General features: G+C 28.6%; 2 protein-coding genes across 4 annotated transcripts; both read left to right on the top strand.

The window, feature by feature from the left end:
* Nucleotides 1-9: 9 nt before the first annotated feature.
* Nucleotides 10-2,605, top strand: LOC109859872. Its single transcript, XM_020438537.1, has 7 exons — nucleotides 10-108; nucleotides 373-631; nucleotides 1,229-1,360; nucleotides 1,487-1,576; nucleotides 2,119-2,246; nucleotides 2,315-2,447; nucleotides 2,576-2,605. The coding sequence occupies exons 2-7, from the start codon at nucleotides 458-460 to the stop codon at nucleotides 2,603-2,605; spliced, it is 687 nt and encodes a 228-aa protein (XP_020294126.1). The 5' UTR covers nucleotides 10-108; nucleotides 373-457.
* Nucleotides 2,606-6,724: 4,119 nt separating this feature from the next.
* Nucleotides 6,725-10,835, top strand: LOC109859870. 3 transcript variants are annotated; one of them, XM_020438534.1, is made up of 8 exons: nucleotides 6,725-6,911; nucleotides 7,014-7,258; nucleotides 7,598-7,874; nucleotides 8,903-9,034; nucleotides 9,182-9,355; nucleotides 9,463-9,678; nucleotides 9,813-9,940; nucleotides 10,009-10,835. In XM_020438534.1, the coding sequence occupies exons 2-8, from the start codon at nucleotides 7,026-7,028 to the stop codon at nucleotides 10,232-10,234; spliced, it is 1,386 nt and encodes a 461-aa protein (XP_020294123.1). In that variant the 5' UTR covers nucleotides 6,725-6,911; nucleotides 7,014-7,025; the 3' UTR covers nucleotides 10,235-10,835. The 3 variants fall into 3 exon arrangements, with proteins under 3 accessions (XP_020294123.1, XP_020294122.1, XP_020294124.1); XM_020438533.1 differs by having other exon boundaries at nucleotides 6,984-7,258; XM_020438535.1 differs by lacking the exon at nucleotides 9,463-9,678 and having other exon boundaries at nucleotides 6,984-7,258.
* Nucleotides 10,836-13,176: the final 2,341 nt, after the last annotated feature.

Raw genomic sequence — 13,176 nt, 5'->3', positions numbered from 1 at the left:
AGAAACAACTGACCGCCAAAAATCAAAACATATTCTTGACTTCCCAGATAAAGTTCTTCTTTATATATTGAAAAAGTTAGACAAAACCGACTTAAGGAATCTCCGATTGTGAGTTTTCGTATTTATGTAAAGCGAATGATAAATAAATATCCAAAACAATGCAGAAATCGCGACAGTAGTACGANATTGCTGTTGTTGAAAAACTGTGTCTTTCAGAAAAACAGAGTTATTAGTACACATTAAGTTTGTGTAACAGTTCGTAACAATATACATAATCGTTTGAGATATTATCACTCGCTTCTCATTACAATAATATAGTCTTAATTTATATTTTTTAAAACTAATTCTTTTTGTGAAATTTATTTCTTACAGGTGTTGCAGAAAATTTTCAGACATAGCACTAGATAGATCTTTCTGGACGTACGACTATAGCAATGAACCTATTCTTCCATTTCAAATGGAGCCATATCAAACGTTTTTAGAACCATTAACACACACCTTGTCAATACGTGGAGATATTGAACGAGGCAAAGAAAATATCCTTGGACGTTTGTTTTTTTTCAAACTAAAACAAATATGCCAAGTACTTCACACATTAAGGATCGCGGACTATTTTATTAATGTAGATGAGGTATATTTCAATTTTATAAAAATATTTACACAGTACGNACACATAGAACTATTCTCTCAATCGTATCAGTTATTAGAAAAATAAAATACGATAGTTCTTTTACTTTCTTTTTTATGCGGTACGATCTTGATTTTAAGTGGTAGTACATTTTTACTAATGCTAAAATACAATGCGTTAACCGTTCANAATTCAATCGCTTACNATGTAATCGTGTGTNAAGTAATACTTGTATATAAAGTGTTTTGTGCAAAGTCTAAATTTCTTAAAAAGAGTNGTCANACAAAATGTAAAATACAATGTTTTAATACGATGCTCTTTCGCTGTTTGAAATTTACAACAATAAATATAAAAATTANCATTAATTACAGAAGTACGGTTTGTTACGTTTAAATACTTTTAGAATGATAATAATGATAATAATCGTATGATATATCATCAAATATGTCTGTGACAATTATATTGCGATCAAAGTACATTAGACATTCTTATAGTACTATTATGCGGGGCACACTCTATGTATAGCATTTTTCGAATTTGTTAAAGTTTTGTTCTCAGTTGTGGTACAAAAACATGTCACTTTATTAAAATTGATTTTAGGTTACGCCAGAAATGTCAACAACTATTGTGGAACTTGAAATCATAAATTGTATAGCTTGTTCTATTATTAAGCTAGAATTTTGTACGACTTATTTTTTTCGTGGAATATGTAGGTTTGTACCCTATGTACAAGTAAGTTATATTGTATTATACATATTTTACGTATTTATATGTATCTTTCTATATCTATTGTATTGCATTATACACACACATATTGTGTATACAAACACAATACTGTAGTAACAATATTACTTTTAGTCTTTGTACTTCTTTGATGTTGTATGGAATACGTCATATTCGACATTTCTGTCAAGTATAAGTAACCTTACAGATCTTCTATACCTTTACGTAAGATCATGTTTTCGTATACAAGAATTTAATTCAGACATAGATTTAGTCACTGTCACTTGTAAATGCCACAACCTACAGGTAATGGTTATTACAAAACATTAATAGTACTGCAAACTTTTGTTTTTTCTACATTTAAAAGCACACGTTTCTAGAAACGTTTTTTTCTGTTTTGGTTTTTTATAGCTTTTAGACTTTACAAACACACTAGTAGAACATAGATTAGTTGAATGGTTTTGTCAAATTGAATCTTTAAAGGAAGTGTATCTACAGTGTCCAAAATATTTAAGGAAAAAATGTTCGAATGAATCATTAGCAGAATTAGAATACTTTGATTTCGAAGAATACATTTCTTTACGTTTTTTTGATGAAAAGCTTTATGACTTTTTATGTACAGTAAAAGTATGTTTTTCACCTTTTTTGTTTTCTTTATTTTTGTCTCTTAAACATACACGCTTCCGTGTATTATACAATAGTATTTTAACAAAAATTATCAATTTTCTCTTGCGCACTTGATAATGATTTACCTTCTGTTGCTATAGTCTCTTCTTGCCGAAAACAAAGTTGAAGAAATAATCATGTACAGAAACAATCAGTTCCACAACTATTTGTTGTCAAATATTAGTCGCTGTATAAGTAGATGTACTAATTTGAAGAAATTACATATTAGGTAAATTGTAAGACTAGAAATCAAAACCCAAAAATATTTTAAATACTGAACGTTTTATTTCTTTTCAGACATTATTCACATGTTACTAGAACGGATATGAATATTTTNGCTTTGACATTACCAAACTTGGTAGAGTTGGATATAACTGGTTGTTCTGTAACTTTGGAGGATGTTAAACATTTTAAGTCACGAAGACCTAAGGTTAAAACTTATTCTTCATTTAGTACACGATATGAATTGTATGAATAATTATAGCAGATTCAGTCAATATGTCATTTTAAAAGATTTGAAAGAAATCTAGAACCGAGAATTGTTTTATATCTCGATAGAAAATATCACTTGACGCTGCAATTATTTGAAGAAGTGTAACAAAACTGTAAATATCGTACCTAAAAAAAGTAAATGTGGAAAAAGATTGCATTTACATAATTATAATACTTGTACTATCATCTATAGTTAGTACTACATCTTGTAACAGTTTACCTTATTTTAATATGAGAACTTATAAACTTATAGTTTTGGAATGTAAGAGAAAATAGAAACAAAATTACTTTATACAGATTTGTATAGAACTGATAAAAGAGAATTAAGTTTATGTACTTATTGATTTTAAACAGTTGATATTTTTGTGACATTATATTGACGATAGAAACGCAAGTGGAAAAAGTGTGATCTTTTAGTTGAGATTAGTTTTACTTATATTTAGTACGTTGTGAGTCTGTGGACTCGCAGACTCAGTTATTGACTATTGTGATAATCTGTGAGAAACTGAAAATTAACCTGAAATGTATACATGCCAGCCGAAAACATTAAACTTGAATTGTTTGCATTACAACAACATATTTGTAAATTGTAAACATCGGTATGACAATAAAATGAAACATGAAAAATACAAAACAATGTTTTCTTGGTTATAAGCAAAATTTTATTTCTAGTCCGTCAAAAAAAAAGAAGCGATCATAAAAGATGACAAGTCTTAATACCGTTAAAATAAAAAACTCAGGAGAGACATTTTTTCTTTATATTGTTTTTGAACTGATATATTATAGTTTGTAAATGTTATATAAATATATACCTACTTAAAGTATATGCTATATAAGTTTAAAAGTTTCAATTAATGTGATTAAGTGAGTACGCGTTTCAGAAAGTGTGGTTGAACGATTAATACGATTAGAAATTTATACGCTATAATACTCAGTGACTCTTTAAAAAAAAGGCCGAATTTTTGTATTTTGTTTTACTTGTTTTGCCGACGGCAGTCAGTAGAAAAAATGCATCATTATTATTTTTTAAACAGGATAGAGTCAACCAGTGCATTTATGGTTTTAAGTTTCTATTATTGTATATGATAACATATTAAAAATAATGTAACGTATGCATTGTATTAATTATTGTATACGTTTGTCAATTTTTTATACACAATAATACAAAATGTTGGAAGCACGAAAAGTATCATAGTTTTGATCAATTTCTCTCATACTCATTTGATATTAATACTGTTTTTAATGACCGTTACATAAAACGCGTTACATAAAACAAGTCGTAACAACAATGTATTTTAAAAATGTTTTATACTAGCAACTAAATCGGCGTTAAAAGAAACTATTTGCATTGTGTTTTTTATGTTTTTTTATTTTTACAAACTTATGTAACTAGAACAATAGCAGTAAATTATATGGTTCCTGCTTTGTTTTATACAACACAATGTGATATTTTGCAATTAACGGCAATAATTTGAGCAACGGTATGTAAAGCAGGAAAAATGGTATTCTGTGATATAAATCGCAAAAAACGATTACTGCAACACGTATTTCTTATAGTTGTTTAATAAGGTTATAATTGTAAGAAATAAAAAGCACATTCCATGTTGGTTATATTACCAATTACAATAAGTAATACTAATAATGTGTGACGCGACAAAATATTCGTCCTAGAAATTCCACATATTTATGTTATCGTTAGTTTTTTATTTTTATAGTCTTTATTCATACTTATTATATATCGACCAATATTATAAACAATGAAATATGTTTATAAATTGCTCGCAACAGAAGGCTCGTTTCTTAAAATTTTGCGTTTATTAAAACCCAACACACACTACCAAATATACTTAATTTAATATTCATACAATTTAATAATCCATTTAGTAAAACAAACTAACAAGTATACTTTTATATAGTATTCTGTAGGTATTTCGGTGCTTGTAATTTAACAAAAGTACTTCTTAAGGTTTGACGGGAATATATACAAAACCAGAACAGTATGCCTAATAGTATATATGGTTATAAAAGTATCTTCATATTGTGTGATAATATTGTACCTACCCTGATAGGAAACCATTTCCAAAATTATGTGACAAAATCTTGCACTAAAATTGTACTTTGCAATTTTACAGACATATTTTATGAAATAGATGCAAAAACATTGATTTTTTCTGAAATATTTATAGATGTTTGCAAAATTACTTTCCAAATACTATTTCGACAAAAGAATAACGATATGGCACATCATCTTAGCAATATATTTGCAAAAGTAAGTTCACGAAGAAATTGTCCAATAATTGAGAAAAGAAATTCAGCTATGTGATGTTTAAAATATGTAGAAATATGATTGCATATGCAGAAATGCAAGAAATCGTCGTCACTCATGATGTCATATTTGTACAATATTTTCACAATTTGTCTATTGGAGGTATACTGTAACAATGCATAACGACTTTTTCGCAATTTGTGACAAATATTATTTACACAATTTTATTTCGACAAAACTGTTGCGTTTTGGCGAATCATCTTAGTGCAATCATTGCAAAATCGTCGCCATTCATGATGCCATTTTTGTGAAATATTTTCACAAATGTGCCTATTAAAATATATTATAACCTTAATAGGCACATTTCGCCATATCGTTATTCTTTTGCCGAAATAGTATTTTGGAAAGTAATTTTGCAATCAACTACAAGTATTTCAGGAAAGATCACTGTTTTTGCATCTATTTTCTAAAATATGTCTGTATAATTGCAAATTACAATTTTTGTGCGAGATTTCGTCACATAATTTTGTAAATGGTTTCCTATCAGAATATATATATAGACATATGCCCCGCATAACATCCAGCGAACAGCTCTCAACGATTTACCATTCATTTCTTAGTTAAAGATATGAATTGTCTTTATATATAAAAGTAAACAAATGTTTAGGTTTTACAAATCTTAAAAAACTTAGATGCAACGGAAATAATAAAAAGAATAACTTTAAAGAACATCTTTGAACTAACTATACAATAACTCTTCTTAAAAGTTCATTTCCGTAAGACTCTATACTCAAGATTGAAACGTATTGGAAAACTTGATCGTAAAATTTTATTTTAAGGTTACCTACGATTTACTGAGATTCTATAAAGTTATTTTTTTACTCCTTTAGAAGACTTAAAGACTATTTAAAGTCACTTTTTAAAATCTTCGGTTTTTCTAAGATTATCTTAAAATCACTCTTAAAATTCTTTTAAATTTTTTAGATCACTTTACATCAATCTTTTACACACTTTAAAGTACTTCAAAATTTATTACAAATAAATTCTCTTACACATTAAATAATACTTTCAAAAACTTTACCTGTATTTGAAGTAATTTTTCCCAAGAGTAGTTTGTCGTTAGTTTTTTATTTCTATAATCTTCATTAGTACTTATTACATATCAAACAATTATTAAAAACAATGACATATGTTTTAAATTGTTGGCGACAAAAAACCAATGTTTTTAAATTCTGCGTTTATTGAAAAGCAAAAATACTTCATTTAATATTTGTACAATTTAATAATCCGTTTTTTAAACCAAACTGCCGAGTATGATATTATATTGTCTTCTGTAGTTATTTCGGTTTCTGTAATAAAATAAAAGTGATTCTTAAGGTTTGACGAGAATATATACAAAAGCAAAAAAGTTTGCCTACTGTTATATATAATTATAAAAAGATCTCCAAACTGTGTGATATTACAAATATTGTACCTACATACGTCACACATCTAGTACAAGTGTTACAGCACATGTATGACTTATTCCGTCTATTTTTCCGATCATCGTGAAAATATAAATATCTATAAGTACATGTAAATCGGTCATTAAGAGCCAATAATTCGCTGGAAGTTTTGCGATAATATTCGTGTATATATAGATGTACACATATGTATACGTGTTCACGTGTAAATCTTACACGTGAGTATTTCGAATTAAAATTTCACTCTTAAAATTTGTATGCTACTTTTGCATCTCATATATGAAAAACTCCGTATACCCTCCTACTTAATTAAAACTATCTATCTTGTATAAACTTCAAATAAAGACAAAGGTGCAGTAATTCTTTATTACATCAACAATACTGTCAGTAGGAAAAGAAGAAATCTATAGTTATAAGTGGCACACATTCACAGTATGACGTAAGTAATGTGTCAATCAAAGATAAACACAGATAATAAAACTGACAGATAAAACAGCATAGGCAGAAATAAGAAGTTGTGGGGATGGCAGTTAAAATTAAAAAAGAAAGTTAATGAAACGGACTTACGGCATTGTGTTCAGCTCCTATAAGCCAAATAAGATTAGACGTGTGTTACATCTCTCGACATTTCGGAAGTTTAAGTTCTTCACAGTCGCCGTTAGTAGTACTAAACGTAAGCATATCACAAACAAAATAATATTTTAAGTTTTTAAATGTACATTAGTTTTATTTTCTTGTTTCTCAGTATTAATTGTCTTTCATATAAAAATATAAGAAATAAAGAAAAATGAACCCGGATGAACCTTCGACTTCTTCGGAAAGCACACCTAGAAAGAGAACTCACAGTAACATAGAACTTGAAGTAGAAATTGAACAAACGAAACAGCAAAAACACGATGTGCCAATACAAGTTAAAAAGACAAAGGAACACCAAGCAACAAATATTCTTGACTACCCAGATATACTTTTGTCTCGTATTTTCCAACATGTAGACAAGGAAGATTTGAGAAATCTCAGATTGTGAGTTTTGTTTAGTTACATGAAACAAGTGATAAATAAATATCCGAAACTATGCATAGATAGCGACAGAAGTACGACATTGCTGTTGTTGACAAACTGTATCTTTCAAAACAACAAACTTATTAGTACACATAATGTATGTGTAACGGTTCGTACCAATATACATAGTCGTTTGGGATATTATCACTCGTCTCTCGTTGCAAAAAATGAGTTATAATTTATATTTTTTTAAGCTACTATATATATATATATATATATATATAAAAATATATATTATGTATATTATATATATTATATATATATATATATATCTTTTTTTGTGGAATTTATTTCTTATAGGTGTTGCACAAGATTTTCAAAAATAATACTACGTAGTTCTTCAAGATTACATAGTTATTTCTGGACTTACGACTATAGCAATAAACCTATTCTTCCGTCTCAAATGGAACCGTATGAAAACTTTTTAGACCCATTAACACATACCTTGGAACTACGTGGAGATCTCAAACAAAGAGAAAAAAATATCCTTGACCGTTTGTTTTTTTTTCAAGTAAAACAAATATGCCAGATACTTCACACATTAAAACTCCAGGACTATTTTATTAATTTAGATGAGGTATGGTTTACTTTTTATAAAAATATTTACACAGTACGTACACATAGAACAAACAGCTCAATCGTATAAGTTATTAGAAGAATAAAATATGATAGTTTCTTTACTTACTTTTTTATGCGGTACGATCTTGATTTCAAGTGTTAGTACATTTTTCTTAATGCTAAAATAAACTGCGTTAGCCGTTCGGAACTCAATCGCTTACAATGTAATCGTGTTAAGTAATACTTGTATATAAAGTGTTTTGTGCAAAGTCTAAATTTCTTAAAAAAACTAGTCAGACAAAATGTAAAATACAATGTTTTTATACGATATTTTACCGCTGCCTTTATATAAACTTAGGACAATACATATAAAAAGTATTATTACTTACAGAAGTACAGATTGTTACGTTTACCTACTTTTAGAATGATAATAATGATAATAATCGTATGATATATCATCAAATATGTTTGTGACAATTATAGCACGATCAAAGTACATTTGACATTTTTGTAGTACCCTAATAGGCACATTTGTGAAAATAGTGCACAAAAATGGCACCATGAGTGACGACAATTTCTTGCATTTCTTCATATGCAATCATATTTCTACATATTTGAAACATCACATTGCTGAATTTCTTTTCTCAATTATTGGACAATTTTTTTGTGAATCTTTGTGAACTTAATTTTGCAAATATACTGCTAAGATGATTCGCCATATCGTTATTCTTTTGCCGAAATAGTATTTTGGAAAGTAATTTTGCAAACGACTACAAATATTTCAGAAAAGATCAATGTTTTTACATCTATTTCCTAAAATATGTCTGTATAATTGCAAATTACAATTTTAGTGCAAGATTTTGTCACATAATTTTGTAAATAGTTTCCTATCAGGGTCCTATTATGCGAGACACACTCTACGTATAGCATTTTTAATGTGGTTTTAAATATAAATATAAATGTGCGGTTATGCGGTTTATACATTAGTTAAAGTTTTGTGTTCACTTTTAGTATATATACATGTCACTATAGTAAGCTTGATTTTAGGTTACGCCAGACATGTCAACAACTATTGAGTGTCTTTTTATCGCAAATTGTATAGCTTGTTTTAGTCATAAGCTGCAATTTTATACGTTCAATTTTTTTCCTGAAATATGTAGAATCGTTCCCAATGTAAAAGTAAGTTATTGTATTATACACATATATATATATATTTTACATATTTTACGTATCTTTATATATCTATTGTATTGCATTATACAAACACACCCTCACACACACATTGTTTATAACGACACAATACTGTAGTAAAAATATAAATTTTAGTCTTTGCAGTTATTTAATGTTCTATGGGAATCGCAATCATCGACATCATTTCTAATAAGTATAAGTAATTTTACAGAACTTGTAAAACTTGAACTAGAATCATGTTTTCGCATACAAGAATTTAATTCAGACATAGATTTAGTCACTTTCACTTGTAAATGCCACAACCTAAAGGTAATGTTTACTTCAAAACATTAATATTACTGCACACTTTTGTTTTTTCTATAGCTGAAAGCACACGTTTCTAGAAACGTTTTTCTTTCTGTTGTATTTTTTTATAGATTTTAGACTTTACAAACACACTAGTAGAACATAGGTTAGTTGAATGGTTTTGTCAAATTGAATCTTTAGAGGAAGTGTATCTACAATGTCCTAAATATTTAAGGGAAATATGTTCAATTGAATCATTACAAGAGTTACAGATCTTTGATTTTGAAGAATATATTTCTTTACGGTGTTATGATAAAAAGCTTTATAACTTTTTATGTGAAGTAGAAGTACGTTCGTTTTTTTGTTTTCTTTATTTGTGTCTCTCAAACATACACGCTTACGTGTATTATACAATAGTATTAACAAAAGTTATTAATATTTTGTTGCGCACTGAATGATAATATAAGTTCTTTTGCTATAGTCTCTTCTTGACCAAAACGAATTTGAAGAAATAATCATTTACAGAAACAATCAGTTTCAAAACTATTTGTTATCAAATATTAGTCGCTGTATAAGTAGATGTACTAATTTGAGGATATTACATATTAGGTAAACCGTAAGTCTAAAAAACAAAAATTAAAACTATTTTACATACTGATGCTTTTATTTGTTTTTAGACATTATTCGTATGTTACAAGAACGGATATCAATATTCTGTTGTCGAAATTACCAAACTTAATAGAGTTGGATATAACTGGTTGTTCTGTAACTCTGGAGGATGTTAAACATTTTAAGTCACAAAAACCAAATGTTAAATTTTATTCTGCATTTAGTACACGACATAAAAAGTATGAGATGGTTTTAGAGGATAGTTTCGGGAGTTTAGTTAATGTGTCATATTAAAAAATTGAAAAACAACGAGCTAGAAACGAGAAATGTTTTATATTCCGATAGAAAATATTACTTGACATTACAATTATTTAAAGAAGTGTAACAAAACTGTAAATATCGTATCTAAAAAAAGTAATTGTGCAAGACGTTTACATTTACGCAATTGTAATAATTGTATTTGCAATTATAGTTATTACTACATCTTGTAACAGTTTACCTTATTTTAATATGCGAACTTTTAAATTTATAGTTTCGAGATGTACGAGAAAGTAGAATCAAAAGTAATTTATACAGAGTTGTATAGAATTGATAAAAGAGAATCAAGTTTAGATATGTACTTATTGATTGTAAACAGTTGATATTTTCGTGACATTATATCGATAATAGAAACGCAAGTACAAAAAGTGTTATAGTTAAGATTAGTTTTATATTCAATACGTTGTGAGTCTGTGAACGCGTAGACTCAGTTATTGACTAGTATGATATTCTGTGATGAATTGAAAAGAAACCTAAAATGTATACATGTTAGCCTAAAATATGAAACTGGAATTGTTTGCATTACAACAACATTTTTGTAAATTGTAAACATCAGTATGAAAATAAAATCAAACATGAAAAACGCAAAACAATGTTTTTTTGATTATAATCAACTTTTTGATTCTAGTACGTCAAAGAAAAAGAAGCGACCATAAAAGATGACAAGTCGTAATACTATTGAAATCAGAGAAAGTATTTGTAACTTAATAATTTTTTTGACTGGTATATTATAGTTTGTATATGTTATATAAATATATTATTAAATATAGTTTATGGTATATTGTTTGAAAAGTTTTATTTGTAAAACACATATGATTAAGTGATTACACGGTGTAATTATTGAGGTTGAATAATCACAGATTTGATGCTCTATATAAAATCTTGCGACTTGCCAGGAAAAAGATCGTGATTTCTTTGGTTAGACTTTCTTGCCGTTGTTCGGTAGCAAATATGTATCATTATTATTTTTTCACCAGGATGAAGACATGTAGGTATTTGTCTTTTACTTCAAATGCGATTGGATGCACTAGTGCGTCTTTTTTCAATGTGTAGTAAAATATTCATTCACTCATTGCGCACTAGTGCATCCAATCGAATGCATTGCAGGTCTTCACATTATTATACATAGATCACTAACAGGTAATGGCATTAAGTGGAGTGGCAGATTAAGATACCCTGCCATTTGTAATACAGACGCGCGAACTTCATAACACACTAAATAAATATCAAAGTTTAAAAAGATTAAACATAATTTACTTACAAATATACTTACGTACATATAGTCGAAGATATATTCTGCCGCGTGCGTTGATTTGATATTTCGATTTTCACGCACTTCGATATATCGAGAGCGTCCGCGACGCGGAGCAGAGTTGACTTGTCTCGGAATTTGTTCGCGATTATTATTATCTCGCGATCAGTATTGTAGTAGTAAGTGTATGTCGTAATGTATTGAGCGTTCGCAGTGAATATAGAATTAAATTAGTTTACGGTGAAATTCACGACTCACGACTTTTCGCGCTTCCGTGAGGCGCACGCAGATGTGCATTGAGTCGAGCGCGCGCGTTTGCAACACGTTTTGTTACATGGTTGTATAGAGTTAAAATAGAAACAATTCTCTCATGTGCACATATGTTTATCATATAATTCTTCTTAAGACAAAACGCGCAATACAATAAAAACATATTAATCGCACATGATTGTAAAGGGCGATTGTATTACACTCTCTTCGGTGAGTAACAACTTTATAAATTATATTTTTACATGAGTGTGGCTATATAGTTATCTTATTAGTTGTTAATTGCAAATAAGTTTCTTTCATTTTCTCAATTAGACGTGTTTGCTTGTACACAGTTTTTAGTTGCATGTAGTATTTTTCGCGCAGGGCATCTCGCTGGTACCTCATCTACAAGTACTTTCTCGAGTCGTCTGAATAGAATATCGAAACACTGCAAAAAGGATCGGAAATCTTTAAAAGTCAACATCTTATTCGTGATCGTTGAAAGGGATGTTGTTTCTGGATCGTATTCCGAATGCGTCGAGTAAGAAATAAAGATTAAAAAACAAAAACGGTGTTATCAAATTTTGATGTGTATCTATTTCTCTTGAATCACTTTAAACACGCGCATCCAATCCTCGTACACGCGATTGATAAGAAAATCGTAAACTGCTTCCCGAAGGTAAACCTTTAATATCCGTAAATCACGTCTGCAGCCGATCGGACTATCTCTTCGCAAAAACAGAGTCAATGACATGATTGACAGCTTCGTCTTCTAATATTTTTTGCCATTTAACCTTTGGAATTCGAGATGTGAGCAAATATCCCGCAGCAATTTCGAAGTTGGATGATGATGAAGAATTCTCATTGCGTCGCAGAGTTTGCGGCAATGTTTTCATACGTTGGTGCTTATTCAAGTTTCTCTTTTGGCACTATAATTGCAGTTAAAAGAATGCATCTTGGTGTATAGTTTCTTGTGGATTTTCGATAAGCAGATAGAAAACAATTATGTGAAAAATTTATTTCTTTAAATTCAATCTTTAAATAAGAAGTCTTTTATTGCTATTTGAAAAGATTTACAAAATCATTTGTAATATCCTCTAAGTGAATTAGTTATATGCAAGATTACTTGATCATCTGCATTTTAAAACTACAAAAAAAATTAATTTTTAGAATAGACAGATGTAAAATCAAGTAAATTTTTAGTTTGCACTATGCTTTTTGTTATGTTTAAATAATTAATCATTAATTAACCTGGTAAAAAAATATACATATACGTATAATTTGAAAAGATATGGGTAGAAAATCGGTACAATAACTACAAACAAAAAGTCAATACACGATAATGTTGTTCGTAACATTCAATATATATTTATTGTCTCAAGATATTGTGTGTATTGAAATTTACAATATGATATGA

The sequence above is a fragment of the Pseudomyrmex gracilis genome, unplaced genomic scaffold (assembly GCF_002006095.1).
Source record: "Pseudomyrmex gracilis isolate BER0280 unplaced genomic scaffold, ASM200609v1 scaffold_297, whole genome shotgun sequence".
NCBI lineage: Eukaryota > Metazoa > Arthropoda > Insecta > Hymenoptera > Formicidae > Pseudomyrmex > Pseudomyrmex gracilis.
The sequence above is the reverse complement of the archived record's forward strand: the minus strand, read 5'-3'. Positions and strand labels throughout refer to the sequence as shown.